Source organism: Heloderma suspectum, chromosome 4 (assembly GCF_057233095.1).
Source record: "Heloderma suspectum isolate Gila_16-S chromosome 4, 16-S_ref, whole genome shotgun sequence".
In the NCBI taxonomy this organism is placed as follows: Eukaryota; Metazoa; Chordata; class Lepidosauria; order Squamata; family Helodermatidae; genus Heloderma; species Heloderma suspectum.
In genome coordinates this window covers 7,103,267-7,129,482 of record NC_139461.1, presented here as the reverse complement: position 1 = coordinate 7,129,482, position 26,216 = coordinate 7,103,267, and the positions used below count along the sequence as shown (strand labels likewise).

The 26,216-nt window shown below is 50.3% G+C and overlaps 1 protein-coding gene across 1 annotated transcript in view; it reads right to left on the bottom strand.

Moving 5' to 3' along the window:
- LOC146346491 (1-phosphatidylinositol 4,5-bisphosphate phosphodiesterase gamma-1-like) overlaps positions 1–26,216 on the bottom strand; it is a 106,638-nt gene that overhangs the window by 7,587 nt on the left and 72,835 nt on the right. The window contains exons 11-29 of the mRNA XM_084848557.1: positions 25,752–25,837; positions 25,288–25,408; positions 24,478–24,646; positions 22,283–22,402; positions 21,036–21,143; positions 19,730–19,917; positions 17,305–17,505; positions 15,788–15,907; positions 12,947–13,130; positions 11,768–11,845; positions 10,805–10,908; positions 9,700–9,796; positions 7,534–7,600; positions 5,752–5,915; positions 4,646–4,742; positions 3,577–3,801; positions 1,985–2,133; positions 1,723–1,837; positions 373–534 (exon numbers count right to left, since the gene is read on the bottom strand). Coding sequence (XP_084704683.1) covers positions 373–534; positions 1,723–1,837; positions 1,985–2,133; positions 3,577–3,801; positions 4,646–4,742; positions 5,752–5,915; positions 7,534–7,600; positions 9,700–9,796; positions 10,805–10,908; positions 11,768–11,845; positions 12,947–13,130; positions 15,788–15,907; positions 17,305–17,505; positions 19,730–19,917; positions 21,036–21,143; positions 22,283–22,402; positions 24,478–24,646; positions 25,288–25,408; positions 25,752–25,837 — 2,555 coding nt within the window. The remainder of the gene's footprint in view (positions 1–372; positions 535–1,722; positions 1,838–1,984; positions 2,134–3,576; positions 3,802–4,645; positions 4,743–5,751; positions 5,916–7,533; positions 7,601–9,699; positions 9,797–10,804; positions 10,909–11,767; positions 11,846–12,946; positions 13,131–15,787; positions 15,908–17,304; positions 17,506–19,729; positions 19,918–21,035; positions 21,144–22,282; positions 22,403–24,477; positions 24,647–25,287; positions 25,409–25,751; positions 25,838–26,216) is intronic.

Genomic DNA, 26,216 nt, shown 5'->3' with positions numbered 1-26,216 from the left:
AGCCCCGCCTTCCCTCCAAAAATGGCACTCAAGGTGGCTCCTAGCCCACTGCTGGCACTAGATTTAGATTAAGTGGTAATGCCAGTAACAAATTTAATAATAAATAATACTGTTAAGTAAAAGCATTGATCATCTAAAAAAGACCAACCAGGCTGTGGAGCTTCTCCACCAGTTCTGTGACATCCTTGGCCAATTGGGTGAAGGGAGAACTTAGTGCCACGTTGGCCTAAGTGCCCCCCCCCCCCGCATGCACTCCCACGTGCCCCCAGTGGAGAGCACTAGCCAAGGAAGGCAAATTCTGTGCAGTCGGTTATTGAGAGAAAGGAAGCAAGCCGGGGCAGGAGGTGGGCAGGGAGGAGATGCCATCTGTACCTGTTTTGAGGCCCTTGACAGGGAAGGTGGCCTGAGCCAAGAAGTTGGGGTCACTGAACATGTCCTCCTCATAGACCACAAAGCGCAGGAAGGCAAACTCGGGGTTGTTGATGTCAAAGACAAACTGCTTGATGAGCCAGACAGGATTGAGGCCGTTGTCAGCTGAGGGGGGGGGAGGAGAAAAACAAAGCAGTATGTTGTGAGCCACCCAAGCAGGCACTGCATGACAAGACCTGGGGGGAAGAGGGCTTCCCACTGGGGCCAAGGCCTTTGTGTGGGGCACTGCCTTCCCCTGGGCAAGCTTGGGTACGCACCAGCACACAGTGACACACACCACTGCACTGGAAGAATGGGGTCACCACTCAGGTGACTTTGGCCTCATTCTCATTGAGGTGGTCAACCTGCGTCTTGATTGTACTACTTTAGACTGCAGGCGAGGACTTGCATGACTGAGTGCTCCAATGAAAAAAATATCCCTGCACATAGAAAATGAGTGTGTCAGGGAGAAAGCTAGGCTGGAACCCTCCCTGAGATACTAGTTTTCCATCTGCAGGGGTTTGGGGTTTTTTTTTTAATGAGGGGGACATTAATAATGATTAATAATGTCATTAATAATGACATTATTAATGAGGGGGACATGTGAGGGGGACTCACATCATGTGAGTCCCTGCCTGCAGTTTGAAATGGTACAATCCAGGTACAGGTTGACAACAGTGAGAATGAGGCCTTTCTCTGAGCCTACACTAGTGACCCCTCTTAGGAACACTGCAGAAAGCTGCTACTAACAAACCCTCCAATGCCTGACAAAGGAATAGAGGTACACCTGTTTTGTGGTACATAATATACAGGATTCATAATATGACAGAGAACAAGCCAAATTAATGAATTTCCTGGCGGTGGGGAGGGGAGGTCTAGTAGGATGTGCTGCCCAGGAATGTTTCTGGGAAATGTTAATTCAAAATAGAATTTCCCTACAAGCCAGAATGCAAACCTGCTTGTGCAATGGTACTGGGTTAGATGGACCTATGACTTGTTATAAGGCAGCTTCCTGCGTCCAGCCTGTGTCTGGCTGGTGTCATTCCCGCTCCTTTTGTACATCTACAGCACCCTGCTCCTACTGAATGGGTCATCTGAACTGTCAGGAAAACAAATGGCTTAAATCGCATTTGGGGAAAATAGGAAGCATGCAAAACCACAGTTTGTGGCGAACGATTCAGAAGACGTCTGTGCTGGGGAAGCCCCTTGTGTCAGCGAACTGGTGTCGAGATGAACGAGCTCTGCTTTGTGGGAGGAGAAGGACCGGTTGCCTCGGGCACACACACAGACACACCAGGAGGTGCGCTCCCTCACCTACGACATCCGTCTTGGTTTTGCTGTTGTCAAACTCGGAGCCGCAGACCTCCACCTCCACAAAGGGGCAAACAATGCTGCGGCCGTTCTTGGGGAGGTGTCGGGCCCCCAGGATCTGTGGGGAGGAAGACTGCATTGTCTGACCACTGTCTTGGCAAGACATCCCAAGGACACTGCGTGGGCCCCCGATGCACTGCATGGGGGGCGGAGGCGGGTTGTACCGGGCCCCCCCTCCCCTCCGTGACATGCCGCGCTCGCTTGCCTGGAGCTGGATGGTGATGGGCTCCACGTGCTTCAGGCTGCTCTTGTCAAAGGGGTCAAAGAGGTCATCTCGCATAACGTCCGGCTGCAACACATATCCGCTGTGCCCGCCCAGCATGAACAGCGACTGGTTCAACTGCATTGGCTTGTCTGGAAGCACAAAGCAATCTGCGCTAGGAGGGAAACCAGGTGACACCGCAGCAAGGAAATACGGCTCCGAGTGGTCCAGGAAAGTGACTTGTCTGGAACTGGCCCCACTGCGGGAACTGAAATGTCAATCCTTTGGTTTCTTACAACAGTGCTGACGATGGGCACGGGGGGAGCAGAGAATTGCAGGGCGCCTCAGACTGTGACTAGAGAGGGGCTGTATGAGCATAAGAAAAGCCCTGCCGGATCAGACAAGGCGTGTGCATCTAGTCCAGCATCTGGATACCAGTGGTGGGCTGCAGCCAGATGCTGAATGAAATGTTCACGAAGCAGGGCATGAAGGCCCCCCCCCCCCCCCGGCGTGGTCTGAGTCTTGACTGGTATCTTAGCAGGAAATAAAGCCAGAACAGCACTGAGACCCTAGGCTGGGGGAGCCGAAGTAGACCAGGCCCTGCATGTTGGATCTGACCAGTTCGACCTCAGCCAGGCCTTACATGCTTCCATTTTCCCGCCAAGCCTTGGGGAGGAACCGTGGCTCAGTGGCGGCGCCCCTGCACTGCGTGCAGAAGGCCCCCGGTTCAATCCCCGGCAGCACCTCCAGCTCAAAGGATTAGACAGCAGGTGACAGGAAAGACCCTTCTCTGCTGGGAGCCTGGAGAGCCGCTCCTGCCGGTCAGAGGAGTCACGACTGGGCCAGAGGGACAAACAGCCTGGCCCGGCCCAAGGCTGGAGCCTAATCTTTCGATATCTGTTCCCAGCACTGGCGCCCCCCCCACCGCACCCATTACCCCCCCACACACTCTGACGCCGTCCCACCCGTCACCATGTGTCCCCCTGGGCCCCCTTCACCTCACTGCCATTGCCTGGGCTCTCCGAAGAGCTGCGGCGGCTGCTTCCGTGGGCTGATGCGGCTCCACGGAGAACCCTGCCTGCTCTCCGGCTCACCCTGAGATTCTCAGACTAAGCTGGAGGGTGGGTGGCTGCTTCGGAGAGCCCCACTGGCCACTCTCCCACTGCGGCCTTTGCAAGGAGGGAGACCAGGGTGGCCGGGGCTCTCCAGAGCACTGCAGCGTGTGCTCCTGGCAGGCGACAGCTCCAAAGGGCCCTGCTGGCCCCTGGGAGAGCAGCTGGCAGGCTCTCCAAAGCAGTGTGGGGGCCCTCCTGGGGCGGGGGGGTGGGCAATATGCTCCTCCTTCCACGCTGCCGCCTGAGGCGGGGGATTCACACACCCCTTGCGGGAGGCTGGCCCTATTGGTTACTAAGACTGTTCCTGGGTAGTTTACCTCACTTTTGCCTGTTAGTGACCAAGGGCCCTGCCCAAGCCGGCTTCCACTACTCGCCCAGCCTGCCACGGGGCTGCCTCCCCAGAAGAATGCTGGGCCCATGCCAGGACACTGCAGATGCCTCAGCTGCGTGAGAAGGGAAGCAGAAGGAGGGAGGCGTTACCGGGTGTCTGGAAGTTGAGGGCCACCAGCTGGCTGCCACAGATCCACATGGGCAGCGGGTCGTAGTTAGAGGAGTCGAGGCGCTGCCCCTTGGGGTAGATGCGGCTCAGCTGCCGGCGGTTATACTGCAGGAACCTCTTGCCCTTGCTGCGGTTGGCGTACTTCTCCGCCTTGGTCTCAGGGAAGGAAGACATGTCCCGGTGGCACGCTTTCTCTGTGCCAATCTCTGGAAGGGGAAACAGGCGAAGGGGTGGGTATTTTGGGAACAGGCCATCACAGGGCCACATGGCAGAGGCTCCTAACATCACCACAAGGATGTGGAGAGAGCGAATACAGATGGCACCACTCACTGGCCTTCAAAACGCGTGCGCTTGAGCCTAGCAAATAGTCCGGGAGCATCTGATGCTGCGGCTTTGCTGAAGCTAAGCAGGTGTGGATACCTCCTGCTTAGCTTCAGCAAAGCTGACACCTCCCTACACACCTCCCATATCTGACTTGGGCCCAGCAGCGTGCCTCCCACACACATTCAGGTGCTCCTGGCACCTGGCAAGAAAGGAACAGGCCCCCAGAGGCGGGCATTCAGAGGGCCAAAGGACAGCATCCTCAGGCCTGTTTTATTTATTTAAATATTTCTAGCCTGGCCTATATCAACAGACCTCAGGCCGAGGTACAATAATAAAACCAATTCAGCATAAAACCGCAACCATGTAAAATCAGCACTAATAGCCCAAGCAACCAAATCAAGACTGAGCTACCCTCAAGAAGACCCAAAGGTTTGGGTAAACAGCCAGGTCTGATCCTGGCATCAAAATGAAGCCAGTGTTGACATGAATGGCATCGCTGAAGGGAGGGCATTCCACAACCAGGGTGCCATGGCCAAGAAGGCCACCTCTCACATCTCCACATAAATGCACAGCTCCCAAGAGTGGGACAGAGAGGAGCCCCGTCAGTATGTCTTAATACTCAGGCAGGTGGTATACACAGGGAGGGGCACGCCCTCAAAAAACAAAGTCCCGAGCCATTTACAGCTTCATTGTTTGCCCCTATTTACAGGGCTGGATAGGACTCACTTTCCTCATCAAAGGGCACTGGGCGGCAGTAAACGACCAGTTCTGACAGCTCCAGGGCAATCTTCTTCCTCCGCTCCATGATCTTTCCCTCCTGCATCTACACAAGATATACGAAGACAAAAGTCAGAATGAACCCTGGGAGCATCTCTCTCTCTCTCCCTCCCCCCCCCCCTCCACACATACACATAACGTATTGTTCTTAATCTTAGTCTTGGATGTTGCTCACAGGTCTTCAGGGTTGCTGCTTCTCGCAAAGAAAGCAAAACACAGCTCTCCCCATTTTCATATGATCATCAAAACTAAATGGATAGGGCAGATTGGAAATTAAACATACTTTTATATGGGGATGTATAACTGGGTCAGACCCTTGACACCCAGCCTAAGGCAGTGAAAGACAATCACGTTTCAGGACAGTCCAGTCCATTATGACAGCAGCCCTAGCTGAGGAATCTGAAACCTGCCTCCTACGACAATGCACACTTGTGCTCCTGACTTGATGGTCTGCAAACTGTAGATTGGACATGAAAATCCAGATGCTGGTCTGCCAAGTGCCCTCCCTATCAATAACCGAAATAGGAAGCAGAAAGGGAGTGCAGCCTCCCTCCCCTTAAAGCAGACCTAGAAGAGACGCCCCTCCTTCTCAAACGAGCAACCTCAAAGTAATGCGTCCGCACATTCCCTCCATTCCCATGGGGCTCAGAAGGCTGAAGCCCTTGGGGGCTTGGTGCTCCCAGAGTGAAGAAAAAACATATTTGAACCTCCCCAAGTGTCACTCTGACCAATCAGGAATGTAACTAAGAGTGCATGCTGAAAATCTGTCATGAATTTGCTTCTTAATGTACTAAAATAATCAGTTCCCTTGCATCACCTTTTTTACATGGGGTTCTGGTAAGATTGTATGTCTGCCTTTAATCAAGGCCTCTAGAGCAATTTTAAGAGAAGCCAGAATCCTCCCTCCGTCTCCCTTTCTCTGCGTTCCTGTTCCATTCTCTTTCCCTTCTCCCTTTGTCCTTCTCTTCTGCCTGTCCTGGTGCCTTCTTAAGGAACCCCCAACCCAGGACTCTGGGAACCGTATCTCCAGTCAGAACCTTTCTTTGGGCACTCACCCTGGCATCTGCATTCTGTGTAGCCTCCCGGATTTTGGCCACCCAGTCGTTGAGCTCCTCCTGGGTGTCCGTGGCAACGTCCAGTGACTGGGATGGGTGGGTCATCTGCTGGGAATGGATGGTGAAGACAAATGGTTTGGAGCTCCTCCCGTCTTTGGAGATAACTACAAGGACACCAGAGGGGGGCGGCTTTACTGGAAAAGGCTCCCAGTGCAGGACTGCTCCAGGCAGGATAACTGACGGTTCCTGCTCTCTGGATTATGGCTTGAGGAAGGAGAGGATGGGGCTGGCACAGAGGACTTGGCCTGGGGTGAAGCTCTTCCATTTAGCAGAGTAAAGCAAGTCTCAAGAGTGTCCTAGGGTGACCAGGTACAAAAAAGGACAGGGCTCCTGTACCTTCCGCAGTTGGGTACAAGAGGAGATTTCAGCCGACGGTGTCGCTGGCATGGAATTTCTTCTTCTACCCAGCTATGAAAGGTGCAGGGGCCCTGCCCTCTTTGGCATCTGGCTACCCTAGAAGATCCTCATGATCTTGGGATGGCCCTGTGGAAAGACAATGTCCATGGGCACTTCTGCAAGTGATGCAAGGAATTCGTGTTTGTTCCAGTGGGGATTTGTAGGCGGTTTTCTTACTTGAGAAAATGACTGGAAGTATTTATAATGTGGGAAGCAGCTGTTTTAATTTAAATTAGAATTCCTAGAAATGTGGTTATTTAATTCAGACGGTCTACTAGATGTGCATTTTCTTGTTTCTGTGAAGAAACACTTTTGGGGGACACTGAGCAAGTGTTTCTCAAACATTTTGGGCTCCACCCTCCCACCCCACTTCTAAACCTCCTGGGCCCACCCGACCCAGCTGATCATTTGTTCCACAGCAGTGTGCACCAGTATCTTTGCACAGTGTTGGGCACATGCAGCTTGCTGCTGTGAAATACATGGGAATTCATGTAAGAAGTGCTTTGCTGGATCAGATCAAGGCGCATCTACTCCAGCATTCTTTGTGAGAATCCCAGTGCCAGAAGCTGGACAGCGGTCCACCTTCAGTCCATGCCTGCAATGCAACACAAGATGAGCCCTATAGAGTGCCCTCTGTCTAGACAACGCTCTGTTTTCACTACCTTGTGATGTATGAACACCCCACAAACCGGCCCTTCTTTCCATGGAACGTTCTTACCAAGGCTCCTCAGTTCCCAATACTACGGTTGGAGTGGCATTTCCTATCTCCAAATGATTGTGACCATTTGAGTTTCCAACAGTGATGAGAGATGGAAAGGGCAGAATGACTCCCCGATCTGTGCTGTGGTCCTCCCTTCCAAATGGCAGCTTCGAAATGGTAATTGCCTGGTACCTACACCATGGTCTTTAGGTGAGAGGTGAAGACGTTTTTATTTTCCCCAGGCATTTTAGAAAATGTTTTGGTGCTTTTAGATTTTGACATGGTTTTATCCTTCCTGCTGGCTTGACTTTTTGTTTTATTTTGTGCTGCATTGTTTTTAATCCCTGCTGCTGGTTTTATCCTGGATTTATCATGTGCTTTGTTTTATTGTCATCTTGCATTTTCTGTTTTTAATTCATCTGAACAGAGAACGCTGGTTTTGCAGGGGACTAAAAATGTTCAGTAAATAAATAAGGGCCATGTGCTTTGCTCGAGGGCTATGATCCATGCCGATGAGGTCTGTTTCCTGGGACACCTTCTCTGTGGATTCAAGTGCAGTCCTCCCCTCCCAGATGGTACACTGGTAACCCCGCCCACCTCCAGTAGCAATTCTTGCAGACACTCACCTACATGGCAGGAAGGGACATCAATGAACCCTTTCAGGAAGTTGCCCAGGGGGCTGTTCTCTACTGACTGAAAGAGAGAGAAAGGGTAGATTTTTAGAGGAAAAGAAAAAGGAGGGGACGTTTAACCAGCAAGGAATGAGAGGCCAGGCAGGTCCTACTCTGTAGCATCATCAGTTTCTCCTGCTGCATTCCCCAAACACAAAAGTAACCCTTACACATTTATTTAAAATTAATGACTCCATAACTATCAATAGACATAAAATACATTGTACAAGGACAGGCTACAATCTTTAATTGATTCATCAGTTTAAATGATCAAAGCTCTAAATGCAGATACTAGGAGTGTACTGGTTAATCAAGAAATGCATTAGCCTTGCAGAACAGCGTCTTAAAACAGGGATTGTTATGCCCCCCACACCAGGGAGCCACTTCCGTACGGTGCAATTGGCTACCTTCTTCCCAAAGGTCCCCCGTTTTCACCCATACCCCCAACTCCCTGATATAGGTCCCATTTGCATCAAATGGAAACCATGTCCCCACAGTGAATCCTGCCCCACTTACATCAGGGAGTTGGGAGTACAGGTGAGAACTGGTAAACCTCAGGGGGAAAGGGAATAGACTGCTTTGGGGGAAAGTCAGAGGCCAGGACCGGCTCCCTCTCCATTCTGGAATGAGGACATCATGCACAGTACGAGTTGGCAGATGGGGAAGAGGTGATAGTTCCACTATAGCAGCGGTCCCCAACCTTTTTTGGGACCAGGTACCGGTCCGTGGAAGACAATTTTTCCACAGACCGGGGGTGGGTGGCACCTTGCCGCAGTAGGGGTGTGGGAACCCCCCTTACCTTGGGTCCGCGGGGGGGGGGCGTCCCCCCCCCCCCGGAATCCTCATTGGCCCTGGACTTGCCACGGAGCTGCCAGCCGGCTTCGGCCGGGGGAGGACTTCTGGCCGCTGGGACGCAAAGGGCGTCCGCATAGTGGATGCCATTTACGTCCCTGTTCTTTGCAATAATAGGCTATTACTGCAAAGAACAGGGCTGGAGCCAGCTGGCAGCTCTGCAGACTCGCTGCGGAGCGGAGCCGGCCAGGGCCAGCGAGGATTCCAGGCCGGGGGGGAGGGATGGATTGCTTCCCCCACCCCCGCGGACCCAAGGTAAGGGGGGGTTCCCACACCCCTACTGCAGCCCGGTCCCTAACAGGACACGGACCAGTACCGGTCCGCGGCCCAGGGGTTGGGGACCCCTGTACTACAGGGACAAAGTGTTGGGAGCACAACGGCAACTGAACAAAATGAGCGAGTCGTTTCCTTGACATCTCGGGGGCGGTGGGTTGCACAGCCCTTACAAATTCCCTTTCAATCCAGAAAGCCCATTTCCACATGTTCTACTGAATTTCAATACAATCCAAAGTGTATCTTGGTTGTTAGCTGCCTACGGAGTCTCTTGGGCTAACGTTTGGAATAAGACCTTTAAATAAATATACGTTGTCATGCAACATCTTTTGAGCCCTCTTGGCAGGGACGAGGTTAGCATGCTGCCAGGGCTGGTAAATTTGAGCAGTTGTAGGAATCTCAGTCCCAAACTATGAAACATTTCAAAATTCAGTGCATACTAGCAAAGACATGGCGTACTGAACTGCACCAGGAAGAAAGGTCCAGTCAGCAGCCAAGTTGCAGCAGCAGGTACAAATTTGGTACACAAAACCACATCTTTCTGCACACATCCTTTCCCCAAAACTATGGTCTCCCTTGAGTAGGGACCTCCTATGAAACCTTGGAACTGTATATCTTTGAGAGGGGCTGTGGATCTAGCAGATGATTCTCTGCAGCCTCACAAATGAAAATAACAACAATTAAACCACGTCAAAAACAGTGTAAAATTAGAGTGCAGACATAGTCGATATGAAGCCTGAGGTTCTAGAATGTGAAATCCAGTGGGGAATAGAATCATAGAATCATAGACGAGTAGGGTTGGAGGGGGCCTACAAGGCCATCAAGTCCAACCCCCTGCTCAGTGCAGGAATCCAAGTCAGAGCATCCCTGTTTTTGTTTGGAGTATGTTTTTGTTTGGAATACGTTTCTGTTTGGAGGGAAAATGGTGGTGGCTGATCTTGTCCCTTTCCCCAGTCCTGGATGAAAAGGAAGTGGTGGGGAGGGATTTGAACTTACAGCTTCATCCTGCTCTGGTGCAGAGGTGTTCATGATCTCCTCCACATAGTTGGCAGGGAACCAGAGCTGCTTCTTGCCCCCATAGTCTCCTCGCCACCTGGAAGGGGTAACAGGAACAAGGCAAGCAGACTGACTTGGGGAGCATTAGGGGTGTCAACACTGCTCACAATGGCAAGGGAACAGTTGGGATGGGAAAACAGGAAAGGAGCTGTTAAAAAACAACAACGTATCTCACCAAGGACACACACGCAGTGTACAATGAGTGCTCCTTGAGTAGGGGAGGCAGGCAGCGGTCATTCCCCAAACCCCTCCACAGTGCATGCGGTTGGAGATGCTGAAGGATTCCATTCCACGACACGATCCAGTCGGGGAGGAGGGTGACCCACAGACTGCATAGTGTCATGGAACAGTGAAGCCTTGACTGCAGGCTGACTCACCTGGCAAAGTTAATCCAGTTTTCCAAGTGTTTTTATCTCCCAAAGTTTTCCCTAAGCGATACCAGGACCTGAGTTCAGACATCAGGTTTTCTGACTGCGGACTGGAAGACTGGGTTCACACGAATGTGGGAGTAAAAGAAGCCATCGTGGCTTCTCCACCCGCCCCTGCGCGTGCCGTATGTGCGCCCATTGTTCGCGTAATTACCTGCGCCGCAGCACAGGTCAGCGTGCCATCCAAAACCGGCATGCAGTAGTGGTTATAGGGTGGATATGAAGCCACCCTGACTGCGCCGCACACTGGATTTGCGTGATACGTTAACTCGCGCTGCAGCATGGGTAATTACGTAGACACCAGGTGCGCAGGTAGCACGTGCGGGGTGAGAAGCCACGATGGCTTCTTTTCCCCGCAGTCATGCAAACCTGACCGAAGGGTCCCACAGGCTCATGGAGTCACTCCCCTCCCTCTTCCTCTTTCTCCTCTAGTCTTGCACGCTCCTCCTTCCTCCCTGTCCTGCTCAGCAATAACCAGGGTTTACCATCTGAACTGGTAAAGCTACAGTTACTGCAAAGCAAAACTTGCTCTCAATGCAGAAATTATTCCTAAGCTTTTGCTGCTGCCTAGGGATGGGTTCTTGGGGCTGCTTCCCTCTGAATTCAACAGGACTCACCATCCCCCATCCTGCTTGTCAACATTGTGAATAATGGCTTGTTTGCAGAAGGAGAGCTCATCTTCCCGCTGGGCTTTGTAGTCGTACAAGGCCTTCACAGTACACTACGAAGAAAGAGAGATGTTACCACCAGGTTTGTGCTAGAACTAACTCTCTCAAAATTAAGTGTCAAGGGAGCCCCGTCTGCGCGCCGAATAAAACTGCAGATTCAGCCCACCAGATCTTTGCTTGTTCTGCACAATTTATTTTGCTTCCAGGATCTAGGTTTTAAAAGGACCTGGAATTCTTATTTCCCAAGGACTGCTGAGATGGCGGGCATGGAGATCGGCAACACAGCGGTGGTCATAATGCAAGAAAGGTAGTGACAAGGGAGAGACAAGGAACTGGCCAGGCTCCTGAAGTCTCACTTCTACCCCGATTATCAGAAGCCCTGCCTGTCCAGCCCATCTCTGGGACAACCATATAATAGATCCACTCCACCAGTGTCCTGCAACTTCCTGAGGAAAACATGAAAGATGTGGTCAGGAACCCAAAAGGAAATTGGTGGAATAATCCACTATTTGGTTGTCTCCCTGCTCCGCTGTAACATATCAATTACAATGTAACTTATGCTCGGAGGGTAGGTTTGTGACCCCTGTCATATTTATCCAGTTCAGGATTGTTATCTCACAGGGTCCATGGGGACTTGGGTGTTGCTGGGAGCAGTCAATATGCTTACAGCTTTTAAAATAACAAATGTCCAGGCTGAAAGCAGTGTAGTTGCAGAGGCTGCTGGGAAATGTATTGCCATGATCCTTGGTCCAGGAAGCATAGTAAGTGACTTTCAGTTTATCTAATTTTACCTGCTGCCTCTGACCATGTTTCTTAATTTGCTTTTAAGTGTGATAATGGAAAGGCAGGATGCATGCATTGCTAGAATAAGAATTAACAGCAGAGAGTATCCCACAGGCCTCGCTTACTTACTCTGGCCATGGGCATCTTGTTGGCTTCTACATAGAAGTGAGGGGTCCGCACCTCATAGAGGGCTCCATAGTCCAATTCCTGCAAGGAAAAAGAGGGCCATAGACAGCATAATCCTAGGCCTGTTTCCGTTGAAGAAGACCCACCGTATTCAATGGGGCTGACTCCCAGGCAAGTGTGTATAGGATTGCAGCCTAGAACAGCCAGCAAATCCATTATCCCCTCTTTCCCCTTGCTCTTAATGGGGAGGGGGTGCAGGGAGCATGACAGAGGACAAGTGGAGGGAGGGGAGAGGTAGCTGATCTCAGAATCCTTTTGAGATGGGCAGAGGCACAGTTCTACGTGGCTGCCTCCTTTGTAACAGTTGTGTTGCCCGTTTGAAGCTACCAAGTCAAATCAAAGGAACTGGGGCAGGATGGAAATCCCACTCCCACATGCTGTCCTCATTTTAGTTGCTGTGGCTGTTGCTATTATTTACATAGCACCTTCACTGTGTGTGGTGCTTTAGAGAGTAACATAAGAAAAAGAGAGAGGTCTCTGCCCTAAGGAGCTTACTACTGGGAAGGAAGGAAACAAAGGGAGGAGAGGAAAGGAAGAGGCCAGGCGCACCAGGACGGAGAGTGAGCCAACACAGATACACCCATTTAGGCTTTGTTTCAGCAGCGCAGGGGATCTCTCCTTCCCCCAAACACCCAAGCAGCATAATCTAGAGGCAGTGATGCATGTTGGGATACATCCCACTCTCCATCATCCCAAGACGGTTGTAAGCCACTGCTTCATGCCTGTGCACATGCTGGCACTGAAGAGGCTTTTCACCTCCCATCTTTCTCACACCCACCACCTTGCAAGAGCAGATGGGGGCAGGTGTTTTCATACAAGAACGTGTGGAGGTAATTGAAGGCTGCTCTCAGCAGAGAAAATTCCAGTTGTTGTGTGGGAGGGAAACTCATGGAACACCATGCTTCCCCCCCGCCCCCCGCTGCCCCCGGACCTTTCCCGGGGTTTTTGGAGAAGGCAAGAAGCAGAAAACAAGAAGGACACACGCCCCAAAGAACACCTTCCCCCCGGCAAAACTGAAACGAACCCTTGGAACCCAGCCCCGGCCAACCCGAGTGCTGCAATGGGTCTGCCCCACAGGGGGCCACATCTGGCCTTTCAGGATGCCACAGAGCAGCCCCTCACCGCTGTGCCCATCTTCTCCAGGGTCTCCTCGTTGATAGGGTAGCGCAGCCTCATCTTGCGGTACAGCGGGTGCTTCTCATAGTAGCTGACCAGGTCGAGGAGGCTCTCGAATTCCGCTGAGCTGCCCAACATGAAGTGCCGCCCCTCCTGCTGGATTCGGCAATGCTTGATCTTGCCCTCCGCCCTGCAGCCAGCGCAGCCCAGGAGACACGCGTTAGGGCGGATCCCAAGCCACTGAGGTTAGGATGAGGCACAACAGGATTACACGCGAGGACAGACTTAAGCCATCAAGGGGCCTCCCTGACAGAAAGAACAGCCCAGCAGAGGGACATCAAACAGCGCGCCGTTAGGATGCTGCGAATGAACCATTTTGATGACAGCACGCACCTTACGTGGGGAGTGGCTGCACTTTGGTATCACCTGTGTTGTCTCAACAACCGGCTGGAAGGGAGCAGGTGCAGGGCCCCAGGCCTAGAAGCAAGCTAATAGTAGTTTTAGAGATGCTTAGAGATCCATAACACTCTCTGCTTTTGCTTATTAATTGCAGCTCCTTGTAGTTAGGCCTCTTGGCTCGTAAGGTGAGTCAAAGGCCGGTGTAGCGCCCCCTCAGCACATTCCATGCCAACGAGCTCTGGCATTGTTTATCTTATCAGAGCCTAGGATGTGCCTGAGAGCAAAGCTATCTTTCCACAGGTGTCTATGCTGAGAAAATTCTGATGGTCTTGCTTCTGCCAGGTATGTTACCAAGCACTGCGAGGCTATGCTGGGGAAGTGGTAGATGAACTCTGATTAATGCTTGCACCTGTCATACTGCCTCACTGCTAGCCTGAATAACATGTATGATATAAAAGTCATCTTGCAGCACAGCCCTTTGTTCAGAGCTTTCCCTGATCCAACCATTGGGTATGCCTGTGCGCTGTAAGTACTCAATAAACGTCTCCTTGTAAGCAAACCTGGATCTGGCTTATCACTTTCTCGGCACCTCTAAATCTTGGAAGCCCACGGCCAGGGCATACAGAGGGGAAGTACGATGCCTTCCCTCTGAGGGATGCTTCCCACAGACCCTAGACATGCTGCTCAACCCTATGCCCTGCCTTCTGAAATCTCATTTCAAACCCATCTTCACAACCATGAGAGAATCAGGCGTATTTTGCTGCACGCATCCACAGAAAAAAATCCACCCCGGGGTGACTGGATTCACTTCAGAGCAAAGCTCAGGCCTCCAGCTGCTGCCATCTTTGTTTTGTCAGAATGCCTCTGAGCCCACCTGGGCCAGAGATCTTCTAAAAGGAAAAGAAGGTGACGAGTAGCAGCAAGCCAGGGCTTTGCTGTGCAATGCACCCAGCTACCCAAACAAGGGAGACGAAAAGGGGATCCTGTCCCCTAGAAAGCTGAGGAGAGCTGCGCCGGGGGTGGGGGTGGGGAAGGCATGGTAGGGGCTAGGAAGAGCAGCCGGGGAAGGCACAGGGTGAGCTAGGGAAGGTGGCAGCAGGGGGGTGGGAGAGAGAGAAAAACGCTCAGGAGAGAGAGAAGCCAGAGGGAACCTGTGAGAGCAAAGGAGGTACAAAGAGAGAGCCAATAAGCCAGAAAAAGCAGGGGGTGGGATTTCTACATGAGGCTTTTATCCTGCACCTTTACCAGGGCTTCTGCTTCCAGATTCTTTGCGGGATGAAGATTGGCTCCTTTACACATGCCTTTTTATCAGATTTTTTTCCCTCTGCCTTTCTATATGTTTCATTATACAACCACTAGATGGCACTGTGGTATAGCGGAATTGCGTATTTACATGAGGCTTCTATGGCAGAATTGAGAGAACCCCCAGACTTTCCTCGTTATGAAAAAAATATGATAATGGTTGCAAAGAGTGGGAGATGCCCTGGAGGATGACAACATTGTCTAAATGAACCGCAAACTACCGTGAGCGAGCAATAATGAGAGCACAATATAAGCCTTGTGTAGAAGTGCCCAGAGAGAGAGAAATGGGGGCTGCTCTCAACGTTTTGTGATTGGCCACTATCCCCATGGCAATTTGTGGTGGTGCCCAGGACCCTGAGACCCTTTTCAGCATTTCAAGTGTGTCCATGTGCCCCAAAATGTTGGAGACTCCTGGCTTCTCTACGGGCTTCTCTACATGAGACTTTTATGCTGTGATCAAGATTGGTTACTCATGGAAGTTTGCGAGTCCTTCACATGACGTCATCAACCTCCAGAGCCTCTCCCATGCTTTCTGACCTTTATCTCTCTCTCTCTCTCTTCTTTTTTTTTAAGGTCAGGGATAATGAGATATTTAAATATTGCGAGTTGAATTTCTCCATGTAAACAGGAAGTTGTGATATAACAGCAGCTATACCACAGTGCCATCTAGTAGCTATATAATGAAACATATAGAATTTGCAGATAAATTAAATTGCTGGGGCAGGGCAGTGCATGTAAAGGGCCAAGCTTAATCCCACAAAGAATCTGGAAGCAGCAGCTCTGGTAAAGTTGCAGGATAAAAAGCCTCTGTGTATAGAGAAGCCCTACATGTTACACACAAGCGCATGTAACAAAACCTTGATGGCTGCTCCTATTGGGCAAAGTGTTTTGTTTTTATTTGATTTCTTTAGTCAGTTTCTATGCTACCATTCAATACAAATATTCTCAGTGCAACTCACTGACCACAGTAAGACAAATAAAAAGTAGCTTTGTGAGCAAACTGCCTGGGGGAGAGAAGCGATGAGAGAGGATGGGTGCTTAACCCTTTCCCACCTACTCACAGGCTCCCCCACCCCCACCACTCCTGTGGCCTTCCCAGGGCGGGGGGCACTTTCCCGCTTAAGCCCCAAGGATACTGAGACTCACCGGAAGGAGATGGCATAGGAGTTGGGCTCACTGCGCTTGCGCACGAGGAAAGCTCCGTCCCGGGGTACCCTCATCAGCATGTGCTCGGCCTGCAGGCGGGTCAGGCTGGCATGGTACCATCTGGTGGGGAGAGAGGATGTGGTAAGATCAGCACACCCTTTAGATTTGTACTCCGTGAGGTGCTCAGGGAGTCTGGGGAGGGAAGTCCTGTAATCCTGCGCTCTCTCTCTCTCTCTCTTTCTCTCTCTCTGCCTCACACACACACACACACACACACCCTGGATGGGGACAATGCCTGTAAGACCCTAAGAACATAAGAAGAGCCCTGCTGGATCAGGACAAGGGTCCATCTAGTCCAGCATTCTGTTCCCACAGTGGCCAACCAGCTGCCCACAGAAAACCCACAAGCAGGGCATGAGCACAACAGCACCCTCTCACCCATGATCCCCAGCCACTGCTGTACATAGGCTCACTGCCTCTGGAACTAGAGGTGGCACATAGCCATCAAGACTAGTAGCCATTGATGGCCTCCTCCTCCATGAATTTGTCCAATCCCCTTTTAAAGCCCTCCAAACTGGCGGCCAGCATGACTTCCTGAGGTAGCGAATTCCATAGTTTAACTCTGCACTGCATGAAGAGGCCCTTCCTTTTGTCTGTCCTGAATCTCCCACCAATCAGCTCCATGAGAGGACCCCTTTGGGTTCTAGTATTATGAGAGAGGGAGACAAAGGTCTCCCTTTCCACTTTCTTCACTCCATGCATCATTTCGTACACTACATTCATGTCTCCTCTCATTCACCTTTTCTCCAAGCTAAACAGTCCCAGATGTTGCAACCTTTCCTCACAGGGGAGATGCTCCAACCCCTTGATCATGTTAGTTGCCCCTTTCTGCACTTTGTCCAACTCCACAATATCCTTTTTTAGGTGCGGTGGCCAGAACTGTACACAGTATTCCAAGTGTGGTCGCACCATAGATTTGTATCAGGAGATTTGTACCTTTGGATCAGTCCCTGTTTGCTACCCTTACGGAGCCCCCCCAGCTGTACTTTAAAAAAAATGGAGAGATCCTAGAACCCTGGCATCTTTCAAAGCAAGGAGCCAGGGGGAATGGCTTCCAGGCCCCTAATCTGAGATGCATGAAGCAGTGGTGCAAGAAATGCACTGTGCACATACACGCTCATAGGTCTTCTCACAGGACTTGCGTTTGATTCTGAAAAAAGGTTGAGAAGCCAAGACCTGGTGAGCCCCTGGCTCAAATTAAGCATGTGCCTGGAAGAAGGCCATCAGCTACAGTCAGGCCCATATCAAGCATGTTCCTCTAACCCCTACAGGGCCCCCAGTTGAGCACTCCCTTGCTGGGGTCATTTGCACCCATATACACTCCCCAGCCTGCTTCCACCTCCTCAACCTCCACCATACTCCAGCACCAAATACGGCCAAAGTCAGAATGTTTACATGCAGCTGCAGGGGAAGAAAAGAGGAACAGAGTGGAAGGAAGAGAGGATGAGGCTTCTCACTCCTTGCTCTCGTGGGCATTGGGCTGGGGCACAGGGTCGGTCAGCCGCATCTCGAACTCATTGCAGCGCAGTGGCACCTCACGGTAGTGGCAGATGAGGCTGTAGAGGCTGTCAAAGACCAAGTTGTCCGTCAGGTAGAACTTGGTCGCGCCGGCTTCTTGCCGAGAATGGATGCGGCAGTGCTGGACACGGCCAGAGCGCCTGCAAAGAAAGGGCAGGGGAAGCTGGCAAACAGACGGAGCCCATGGGCCCTGTGTCTCTCTCCCACCCAGCCAGGAAGGGCCCGGGCGCTGCGCCCCTCCCCTGAGAAGCCCCTCGGGAACCGGAACAGGGTCTGAACAGAGGGCACCAAGGCAAGGCAGGATGGCACGTTTCCCAAAACAGGCTCCAAACTTGCACTCAATTACGAAACACAAAAATGTAGCATTAAGAACTAAATTTTAATTCCACAGTTACACCTCCAGCACCTTTTAATCTAGCTTTTATGCTTTTAAATTGTTTTAGGATCAGAGGAGCTGACTTCTCTCAAGAACATTATTCCCTGAATTTAGGAATGAGGGGCAGGAGATGTCTCTCTCTCTATCACTGGTGCCCCATGAAATGCAGCCCTGAATATTCCAGTGCTCCTGGGAGAGCGATACCACATGCACACGGAGTGTCTGTGGTCAAGGTGCTCCACGTCAGCCACACCACGTCAGCCACAGTAGCCGGAATCTGCCTGCCTTGGCTGCCCCGGCAACATAGCCAGTTTGCCAAAGGCTCTGTCTTGTGGGGAGAATAATTCCTTGGACAAAGGAAAAGCTCAGTGAGGAACTGCGGACGATCTGCCTCAGAGCTAGGCAGGAACAAAATGGGACATCAGTTGCTCCTCCATGGGGGAATGCAAGCCAGTTTCCACATTCCTGCCCATGGGAATGAGGGAGGAGCGACCGGTCCACGGACCTCCTCCTCCGTGGCAGGAACAGAGATCGCACAACACGTGCAGCAACCCTGCAGCAGTTCCCCTGTTCAGGTGCTCCTGTTTGTCAGGGACGTGCATCATATTTAGCCAAGTTTAACTTCGCTCTCTCCCTGCCTGTAACGCCTATACCCCTCGCTTATGTCCATTCCTGCACCTGATAAAGTAGGCTGTATGGATGAGAGCTCATGTAGAAAGCCTAAATAAAACCATTTGTTATTCTAGAAGGTGCTGCTTCATTCTTCTGTTTAAGTTTAACCTGTTCCACATCAACCTGATTTTTACCATGCATACTCATTTGCATTTGGCTGCGCTTGTGGGTGGATACAGACACACCTCCGCCAAGTGGCCACGCACCACCGTGCGCATGTGACCCTGGGGTGAGCCTCTTGCCTTGCCAGTCCCTGGTTTTCCTGGATTTCTGATAAAATCCTCCTCCTTACTGGCAAGACCTTCTACTGACTGCCTTGACTTGCCATGTCTTTCCAAGTGCACCATGCTCAACTTACTCCCTTGGTCAAACGCTTGTCTACATCTACACCTAACGGTGATTGTGATGCCAGACCAATTAATACTGGAAAAGCCTTCAAATGCTTCAGGTAGTGCTTTCTAGGGAAGGCAGGGATTGTCAGGAATGCCCCTGTTGCCTTCTGAATCCTCCAATAGCCAGAATCAACACTCAGACAAAAGGGCTGCTTTCCAAAGCTTTAATTCCATTCAGCCTAATGAAGCTTACAGATGCTAATTGACTGAGACTCAGGGGAAATACAAAGGAACAGCCTACTAGAGGTTTCTAAGAGTTAGGACATCAGTTGTTCTCCGTTTGCGGAAAAGTGTGGCAACTCTCTGAACTTAAAGAGTAGGAGGGGGAGGTCTCCCCCTCTCCTGTGGGGCCTCGGAGCGCAGCTGTTGATGTTGAGCCAACTGGGCTGAGCGCCTAAGCTCGGCTCCCACAACCTCTCACTTGTGCCTGTGCCTGCACCTCGCGTCTAAAAGCTCAAGTTGTCCCCCGCTTCCCATGCCAGGGTCACTGTCGCTCCCAGGCATGTGAGCAGGGGGGGCTCCCCCTCCAGCTGTGCCTCTGAAACCTGAGAGAGTTCCTCTCCCACAGATTGTATCTCCTCCTCAGAATCAGAGCTGCTTTGGGACTCTATGGGCTCAGATCCAACCCTGACAGGGATGCTCACAAATGGCCCTTATTTCAAGCAACACTCTTCTGTACGACAATGGCCCCAGCAGCACTGGTGTCTTCTCGCTTGTCCCCTCAGCTATTTCAAAGATCCAGAGTGCTCCACAGAGCATGGCTACGCTCCCTTTTTTGCGTGACGTGGTGCTCTGCCCCTCAAGTCAAGTGTTTCTGAAGCATGCTCACAAGCTCACAGACACAAGAAAAGCGCTAGGGGCTCTGCTGTGGCGGGCTTTCCGTGGCTTCAGGGTGGCGGCCTGCCTCCCTCACATGTGGCCTACCAGAAGGAGAGCGTGTAGTCGCCCACGAAGGTCTCGCTCTCCCGCACCAAGAAAGTGCCATCCTTGCCCCCCGTCTCAGTGCAGTACTCGTGCAGCAGCTTCTCCGCAATCTGGCGCCCGTCGCGGCCGCCCCCCAGCTTGCCGTGGAACCATTTCTCACTGAAGTGCAGCTCGTTGTTGTTGAACTCCTGAAAGCCGCACCGGGAGGGGGGCAAAGACACATTCAGGGGAGAGGAAAGAGCGGGGTGGGGGAGCATGAGAGAAGAATCTCAGCAGGGTTAATATCTTGTCCCTGGCAGCTTTTCAGCCTTTCTGAAGCAGCTTCAAAAAGGGAACGGCACACACCGACAACGGCCAGGGATCGGGACGATTCATGTTACCCCCACGGACCAGGAGCAGACGATGAACGCCAGCACCCTGACAGGGAATCAGGCTTCGCTCAAGAGAGCTACTGAATTCCCAAAGGAGTAGACCTGATTTATTGCCTTGCGTCCTTGATAGTGTTGATTTTACCGGTTACTCCTGCCTCTTTGCCTTTTAAAATAAATAATAATAATTGCTGATAGCTGAACATTTTAGTTTAAAATGGAAAGGCAGGATATAAAAGTTTTAAATAAATAAACGAATAATGTAATGCCTATAAGACTGAGCTGTGAACCAGAAAGTCCCCAGTTCAAACCTTGCTTGTGCTACAAATTTGCCATCATCTCACAGCCTCTGCTCCTGAACCTGCAATATGAGGAAAACCACGCCGGGCTCCCTTACAGGGTTGTTGTAAGTATTATTCAGCCATTAGGGGCTATGGAAATGTAATTAATTAATTAATTGATGAGATAAACAGTTGCTGGATCGATCCTGCTGTATGGAAAGGCAGAGTATAAAAACTTTAAATAATGAACATGCGCCAAGTGCTCTGGACACTCAAAGAGGGCTATGCAAATGTTAAGTATTAAGGGAGTCACAAACGCAAGAAAACAACGTTTGGCACGCTTGAAGCTTCCCTGGGCATCCTGGAAGCCTAACCTTGCATGTAGTAGCAGGGCAAATGCAGGCTCAGATCCACCATGTACAAGTTTTTCAGGCACTTTTTCTATGACCGCAATGCATCCGGTAGTCATGTGAAATGGCCTCAGGTCCCTTCATAAGCTGCGATTCTATAGAACATTTGATTCCCACACAACAAAAACATGAGTGGCGAAATCCTTGCTTCCTCAGCAAGGTTCCAGCCAAGCCTCGCGGTCCTAGCAGAGGCAAAGACCTTCTCCCTCTCCACGCCTCTCCCGCTGCCCCCACAGCAGAACAGCACCTCTTTCTGTTCTGTCTCTTCCTCATCTTCGTTAGACTGGTAGCGGGATGTCTCCTCAGAGTAATAGATCTTGTTGCTTGTCAGAACAAAATAGTGTGGACTCCAGGTCTGTCAAAGAGGGAAAAGTGTCAAAGGAATGGAGGGTGAAAGGGACATACCTCTTTGTGGGACATAAGGCAAGGAACAGGGGAGAATGCAAATAGATAGAAAATGGGGTGCAGAATCCCAGAATTCTATCACAAAACAACTTCTTATATTGCTAGTCCCTAAATGCAACCATCCGGTGAGCAGAGGGGAAGAGCTACCCACAACTTGTCTTTTTCCTGCCTACATCCCCTCCAGCATTTCCAAGCTTCAGCATTTCTGGACCAGGCACCCGTAGGTAATCCTAGCTGTGCTCTCTGCTGGCTCATCTTTCTACCTCTTTCCCCCACCTGCTTGGATCCCATTCCTAGCCTGTTCCTTGCACTGGCTGATCAAGGAAGAGAGGGGGCCTGGCACAACGGAATCCCACCATTTAGGCAGTGGTGTCCACAAAATGCCTAGCTAGCCAGCTTTCCAGCTTCATCCCAATATTCTGTGATTTTATTATTAGCATTTATACACTGCCGTATTTGCTGTAAAGTCATCAAGGTGATATATGACAATTTAAAATAATAAAATCTTAACCATAAACACCAGCAGCATTAAAACAGCAAAACATTAAAGCAACTATATAAATTACAAAGATGCATCTTCACACCTTTTCTAAAAGCCAGACGAGTGGATGCCAATCTTGAGGGAGCATGTTCCACAGTTCAGGGGCAACACAGGAGAAAGGCCTTTCCCATGTGCCCAACAAACTGGCCTTTGCAGATAAAGGTGCCCTCAAGAGGGTCTCTCCTCTGCGGACTTTAATAACTGGGCAGGTTCATAATGAGACGGGGGTCCCTTAGATTGCATCCACATGCTAGCCAACTCTGGAGAGTAGAAATATTCCACCACCATCACCCAACATTTTGGTCTTCAGGGAGGTAACTGCTCACCCTGGGGGATGGAATGGCTGACATTTGTGGAGTCTGGTTTCCAAAGCAGAAGACAAAAGCCTCTGATCAATAAGGGGCTCTTTTCCTTGGCCTCCAATTCAGCGTGTCAACAAAAGAGGGGCTGATGCATTAGTTCAGTACGTCTGCTGAAGAAACCTGGCAGCACGAATAACCCCTTGCCCACACTAACTATCCATCTAAGAGGACTGAGCAGAGACTCACGTGGTCAATTGGATCCTCGAGGTACAGGATGCCGTTCTTGATGGAATTGCTGATGTCATTCTCCGAGTAACTGGCCATGGAGACTTCTTCATAAAGGTTCCCCTCGACCAGTTTCTTGTGCTATAAATGGAGGAGAGGGTGGCATGGAGGGAAATGGCAAACCAGTGCAGCTGGGCTGCCGCCTCTGATCCCTGCATTTTAAAATAAAATCTTCTCAAGTGTGGACAGAGTCAAGGGACACCAAATAAGTAAATACGTTATTTCTTTCGGACCATATCATGACCTACGTAAGAAGAGCCCTGCTGGATCAGGCCAAGGGTCCATCTAGTTCAGCATTCTGTTCACACAGTGGCCAACCATCTGTTGATGGGAAGCCCACAAGCAGGGCATGAGTGCAACAGCACCCTCCCACCCATGTTCCCCAGCAACTGGTGTCCACAGGCAAACTGTCTCTGATAATGGAGGTAGCATAGAGACATCAGGACTAGTAGCCATTGATAGCCTTCTCCTCCATGAATTTGTCCAGTTCCTTTTTAAAGCCATCCAAAGTGGTGGCCATCACTACATCTTGTGGTAGCAAATTCCATAGTTAACTATGTGCTGTGTGAAGAAGCCCTTCCTTTTATCTGTCCTGAATCTCCCACCAATCAGCTTCATGGGAGGACTCCAAGTTCTAGTATTTATTTATTTGTTTATTTGTTTATTTATTTAATTTCTATACCGCCCAATAGCCGAAGCTCTCTGCGCGGTTCACAAAAATTAAAACCAAACAACACACAATAAAACAATTTAAAGTATATAGAACATTAAAACCACAATATAGTACTTTGAGAAAGGGAAAAATTTCTCCCTATCCACATTCTCCACACCAGGCATAATTATGTACACCTCTATCATCTCTCTCCTTTTTTCCAAGCTAATCAATCCTAGCTGTTTTTTCCTTCCCTCATAGGGGAGTTGCTCCAGCCCCTTGATCATTTTAGTTGTTCAAGAGGTACCAGAGAAGGAGGACAGCTGAGCTAATGCAGCACATGCAGAAAACAGGAACAATGGTGCAAATATACCAAAGGAAACAAACACAGAAAGCAGGTGGTAGCAGTAGGATCAAATGCTGACAAAAGGACCCCATGAATAACTGCCAAAGGGAGAGGAAGCCGGGAGGCAGAACGTTGCAAGCCAGAAAGGGGAGGGGGATCTGGGTGAAGGGGAGGGAAGGGGTGTTTCCCATTGACCCATATAAGACCTTGAGCCGAGTTTGTAGATGCAGCCCTGAGTTCCTGTCCTGTTATCTCATTTTGTAGAGCCAACATACCTAAATGGGAACCTCTCTCATCAGATCTGAAAGAACTCTGACTGTTTCTGGTCCATTTCCACTCTCAATTCAAGGTGCTGGCGCTTACCTACAAAGCACCACGTGGGGCTTTAGAGCTGGAGACTTGAAGCAGCACCGCTCCCATAGCAATCAGCCTGTTCTCCGAGGTCACCAGCTGATGCTCTTCCCCAAGTCCCCTGCCTTCAGCTGTGAGGCAGGTGGTAACCAAGGTGAGGGCATTTTTGGCCACAGCACCCCACCTGCAGAACTTCCTCACCAGGATGGCTCACGTGGTACCTATGCTGCTCTTATCTGATGCCAAGCAAGGACCTTTTTATGCCCCCAGGCCTTTTTTTAATTCCTCCAGAGCTTTTTAGTAGAAAAAAATGCTTTTTTGTGAATTTGGTTTTCCTGCTGCTATTCCTGTTGTTTTTTATTTTTTCTAATTGTATATTGTACAGTGTATTGTAACTTCTTTGTAAACCACCTTGGAATCTTCAAAGAAGGGTGGTATACATTTTTTGACACATTCTGAACTACAAGTCTTAACAGGCAGCTCATGGATGGCATCTGCCTTCCATTAGGAAGTGCCATCCCAGATTAAATCCCCAGAAGGAGGGGGGACTAGAGAGGCAAAGGGAGCATGGGTTGAATTACATGGGCAAAATTTTATCAGCTTTCTTTGGAACTGTCACATTTTGTTGTTTTCATGGCTTTGCTATAAATCACCATGAGCATTGATGGAGTGGAGGGCAGGGGCTCCTGAGAAATTTAAAGAAATAAATAGTAAATATAATAAATTGGGGGGGACACCCATGGATTGGTGGGTGATGGAAGGCACAAGACACTTCTAGGTTAAGAGGCAGGGAGTTCCTTCCATTACCTTGATGAGGATTTTTTTCTTGAGCTGGGCAGGCGAGGGTAGTTGGTCAGCGTTGATGTCCACTGGCTTAGTAAGAAGCATGTCCCCAAAGACTTTCTTGAAGTGAGAGGCCATGTTCCTCTGCTGGACAATACTGCAGTGGTCCTCAATGGAGAGAATGATGGGAAACCTAGAGGACAAGCAGGTGGCGTTCATCAGGCCCACATGAGACTCCCTTGCCTTGGCTCTGTTCACATATCTATATAGTTCCATCTGTGTGCATGGTCCTTTGCAGAGTACAAGAAGACAGATCTCTGCCCCAAAGAGCTTACAATCCAGTGCCTGATAAACTATGAGGCAGTTTCATACATTCATGTGCTCTGTACACAGCTGGAGTTACTCTAGGGCAGGGGTGCAAAAAGTGTGCCCCCAAGCTTGGTCTGGCAGCCTTCCAGACAAAAAAAAATAACACAGAGGAAAAAAGGGGAAACGCACAAAGAACAGGCTCGATGGTTCCTAACACAGAAGTCTCATTCCTAGAGTGTCCCTGGAGCATCCTAGGAAGCAGTGCTTAAAGGCTTCTTCCTAGGATGCTCTAGGAATGGGGCTTCTATGGCAAGAACCCTAGAGTCTGTTCCTAGAGAGTGTTTTTCCTTTTCTTTTTTCTGGATTTTTTCTGGAAAAGCTCCAGGTAACAGAGTGTGGGATGTCAAGATTCTTCAGCAAGGGAGTGGATGAGAGGCAGGAGAGACACCAAACATTCCACCCTCTTAGAAAAGAGCCCTTGGCTCCCTGAGAAGTGGGGATGCTTGCTGCGGTGGCATGACTTACTCAGAGGTGGTGAAGGCGTGCTCCTTGATGGTGTGCAGCACGTCCAAGAACTTGATTTTGGAGGTGAGCGTGTGGCCATGGTAGATGATTGGCAGGTCATCGGGACCGTCCCAACAGTCCACTGGGAGCAGAGAGGTTTAATATTTGATTAACTTATACAGAATAGGGCTGTGATGTTCAATCAGTTCGCTTAATTGTTTTTAAAACTTTTTACTGACTAAAATAACTTTGCACATGGTCAAGAGGATTCTCACTTATCAGTCTTACTTGAGCCCTAAGAGATCCCAGGCCTGAACCCTGGCTAAAATTAAGCTCCACTGCACTTGTTCCTGAGGTAAGCAATGAACAGATGACATTGCACAGGATGCCACCGGCCAGGGTGGTTTGTGGAAACCCTCTTCTCTGGATCAGGGAAGAAACTGTTGTGAGCTAATTGGATTCAGAACCCCAAAAGCCAGACTCACGTTCTATGCAGCGGCACCCCATCCGGAGGCAGCGGGCATAGGCTTCCAGGGAGGACTCGCTGGAGAACTGGTCTCCCGTGAGATACCTGCAAGAAGAGAAGGAATGACTGATGTGAGACATGGGTGCGATTCCTGCAAGGCCCATATCTTATTTCCAAAAGGACCTACCCGGAGGGCCTATTTGGCAGTGCACCACACAGGGCGGCCAGATCCACAGCTGGAGTCAAGTGATCTATCTAATCTATCCAATGATAAAATCTGTGGGACGTTGTGGATAAAAAATACCCATCCCTCCCAGTCTAACAATTTCATCTATTACACCACCAGGCATCCCACAGATTTGAGAATATGACTAAGCCACAGGGCTCAGTGGAGCATCCCGTCTGTACCACAGTTCCACATTTGTCGCTGTGGGGAGCTTAAGACATCTCAGTATTATGGCCAGAAAGGGCAGCTCCTGCTTAG